The 2516-nt window shown below is 43.9% G+C and overlaps 1 protein-coding gene across 1 annotated transcript; it reads left to right on the forward strand.

Annotated features, from left to right (window-relative positions):
* Positions 1–258: 258 nt before the first annotated feature.
* On the forward strand, positions 259–1945 carry LOC110300442 (sperm-associated antigen 11). Its single transcript, XM_021170626.1, has 2 exons — positions 259–372; positions 1624–1945. The coding sequence occupies exons 1-2, from the start codon at positions 318–320 to the stop codon at positions 1776–1778; spliced, it is 210 nt and encodes a 69-aa protein (XP_021026285.1). The 5' UTR covers positions 259–317; the 3' UTR covers positions 1779–1945.
* The last annotated feature ends 571 nt before the right edge of the window (positions 1946–2516 follow it).

Here is a 2516-nt window from a genome sequence, read left to right on the forward strand (position 1 = left end):
ACAGCACCAGGGCTTGGTGCAATGTAGCCAGTCACCAATGTCCCCAATGGCAATTTCTTTCCTTTCAGGTTTCACATGCTACATTGGCCAATCTCTGCCTCTGGGGAATATCAGGAATGCCTGTCTATTTTTAGGTAAAAAAGAGAGATTACCTGGTACCATCTGCCCACAGCCTAACTCAGTAGAGCAGATAAATATACTCATTCCTGAGTAGCATTCTCCAAAACTATAAAGGTCTCTTGTTTGTCCTTTCAAACCTGGATTAACTCAGTCATCAGTCACACCTGCTTTCCTGCACAGAGAGTGAGCCGTAAAACATGAAGGTCTTGTTACTCTTTGCTGTCTTCTTCTGCTTTGTCCAAGGAAACTCAGGTAAATGTCTTCTGAGCAGCCCTGGAGAAGGCAGGACTCTTTTTCAGTTTGTAGACAGCACTGAGGTGTGTCCAGGTATAAGCATCTGGCACACAGAGTTGGACCACTCTGAGACTCAGGGCTGGACCACTTTCATAATGAAGAGTTTTGTTTGTTTGTTTGTTTGTTGAGAGTTGTCAATTTTACAGCACAAGACATAGAGGCCTATTTTCTCCAAGACAAATAGAAAGACATGATTGCAATCTGAGATAGTTTATTCAGGACAGAATTACAGTCACACATGTGTCAGAGCGGGAGCTGGGACAAAGGGTAAGATTACTGCCACGTTGTGAGCAGAGAGGGTATTCACATCTACGGCACTTCCCTAGTTTTTGCATATAACCTATTATATCCACAAAAACCCAGATGTACCCTTTAAATGAATTTTCAGATGAGAGAAAATAGCTTACCTTAAGAAAGCTAGAGTCCAGATTCTGAAACCTTTGAATTATTGGCTCTTCTGTCAAGGTGGACTACCCCCACATCGCCATGTCCCCTCCAAACCATGGTAGACTTGATGAACACAGAATCATATATCAGTCCCTTTCAGAAATCTGACTATTGCAGGAGACTATTTTTCTAAACATGTCAGGCATACATTATGTTGCTGTTGCTTTTAAACACAGAGTGTGTTTTAAAAAGCCTCTTTGAGGATGCTCCCCCACCCATCCAACCACTCCCAGCCTAGCCTACTGCCCTGGCATTACCCTACACTGGGGCATCTTAGAAGGGTGAAAGGCCTCTTTTTTTCACCATCTCTTTCCCACAGTGCTTTCTTTCTGGAGACTCTAGTTGGTTATATTTTTACCTAGAAGGCAATTCAAGAGACATTTTAACTTTTCTTCTTTTTATTGTAGTAAGAGTGAAAAATCTGGCCACAAGCTGAGAGGCTGACCCAGTCCTGATTTTTTCTACAACCTGAGACCTTCCTCCTGTTATTCTGTTTTCTTAAATGCCATGCTCCCATCCCCACAGTATACTTCTATCTCCAGGCAGCTAAAGGACTCTGCTGGACCAGGGCCTACAGTGGGCCAGGTGATTCCACACACAGCCTGTCATGCCCTCCTGGAAACACCACGAGATATAAATGATTGCTATTGAAAGCTAAGGACGAAAAACTCAGTGGCGCTGAGACCAAGCTTTGTTAAGAGTGGAGCAGATTCTTCGCTGAGGGCTGGAGTCTCTGTTTATCTCCCTCTGTTGTATCCACAGGGGACATACCACCGGGAATCAGAAACACCGTGTGCCTCATGCAACAGGGCCACTGCAGGCTCTTCATGTGCCGTTCTGGTGAGAGAAAAGGGGATATCTGCTCCGACCCGTGGAACAGATGCTGTGTCCCCTATTCTGTTAAAGACAGAAGATAGAAGACTGAGGTTGGGAGATCTGGAATGTGGGGCGCAAGCTACTGAAGGGTGGAGACTTGGAAATGCCCCAAAGGCTTTGAGTCTGTGTGGCTGACGGTGCATACTCAATAAACACTTGCTGAATAAATCTATCACCGAGGCAAAGGTCCTAGGAAAGGATTTTATGGAAAAAGGTGTTAATTTGCTATTTATCTACTTTGTCTTTTCTCTGTCACAGGTAATGTCTCTTACATACTCAGGAATAGGGCAAGCAGAAACCAAGCTCGGCTCTGAACGCTGTTTGCAAAGCGACAGGAATGGCTGACTCACTGGCTGTGTGTCCTCTATGGCGTTCAGCACATCAAAGCCGGCATTGACTTCTGTCCTCTTGCTCAGGCCTCCAGGGCTCCTGCTCCATTTCCAGAGCCTTCTCACACTGTCACACCAACACCTGAGTAGAACTTTGTAGCCTTTCAGCATTTACTCTGAGGTTCTCCCAACTTAGTGACATGGAGACCTTGTCGTCTTATAGAGAATATAGTAAGGTTTAAGATTTGAGAAAAATGAAAACAAACAAACAATCCAAAAAAACCTCATGAGGCCAATCAAATTGCTCCAAATCAGAAATCCATAAACAGGACTCTTGAAGTGCCTGTAAGAGTGTTCATTCTGTTACATTTGTCTTTAAATGTTGGTTTGTTAATTTGTGTGTGTGTTGTGTTTGTGTGTATCCAGTATGTTTATGGGTATTATATGTAT

Source organism: Mus caroli, chromosome 8 (assembly GCF_900094665.2).
Source record: "Mus caroli chromosome 8, CAROLI_EIJ_v1.1, whole genome shotgun sequence".
In the NCBI taxonomy this organism is placed as follows: Eukaryota; Metazoa; Chordata; class Mammalia; order Rodentia; family Muridae; genus Mus; species Mus caroli.

What these genes read in the sequence shown, in the direction of transcription:
- LOC110300442 (XM_021170626.1), top strand. Translation starts at nt 318, where the DNA reads ATGAAGGTCTTGTTACTCTTTGCTGTCTTCTTCTGCTTTGTCCAAGGA. An exon ending in CTTTGTCCAAGGAAACTCAG is followed by an intron (nt 373 to 1,623) that starts GTAAATGTCTTC and finishes TTGTATCCACAG; the next exon opens with GGGACATACCACCGGGAATC.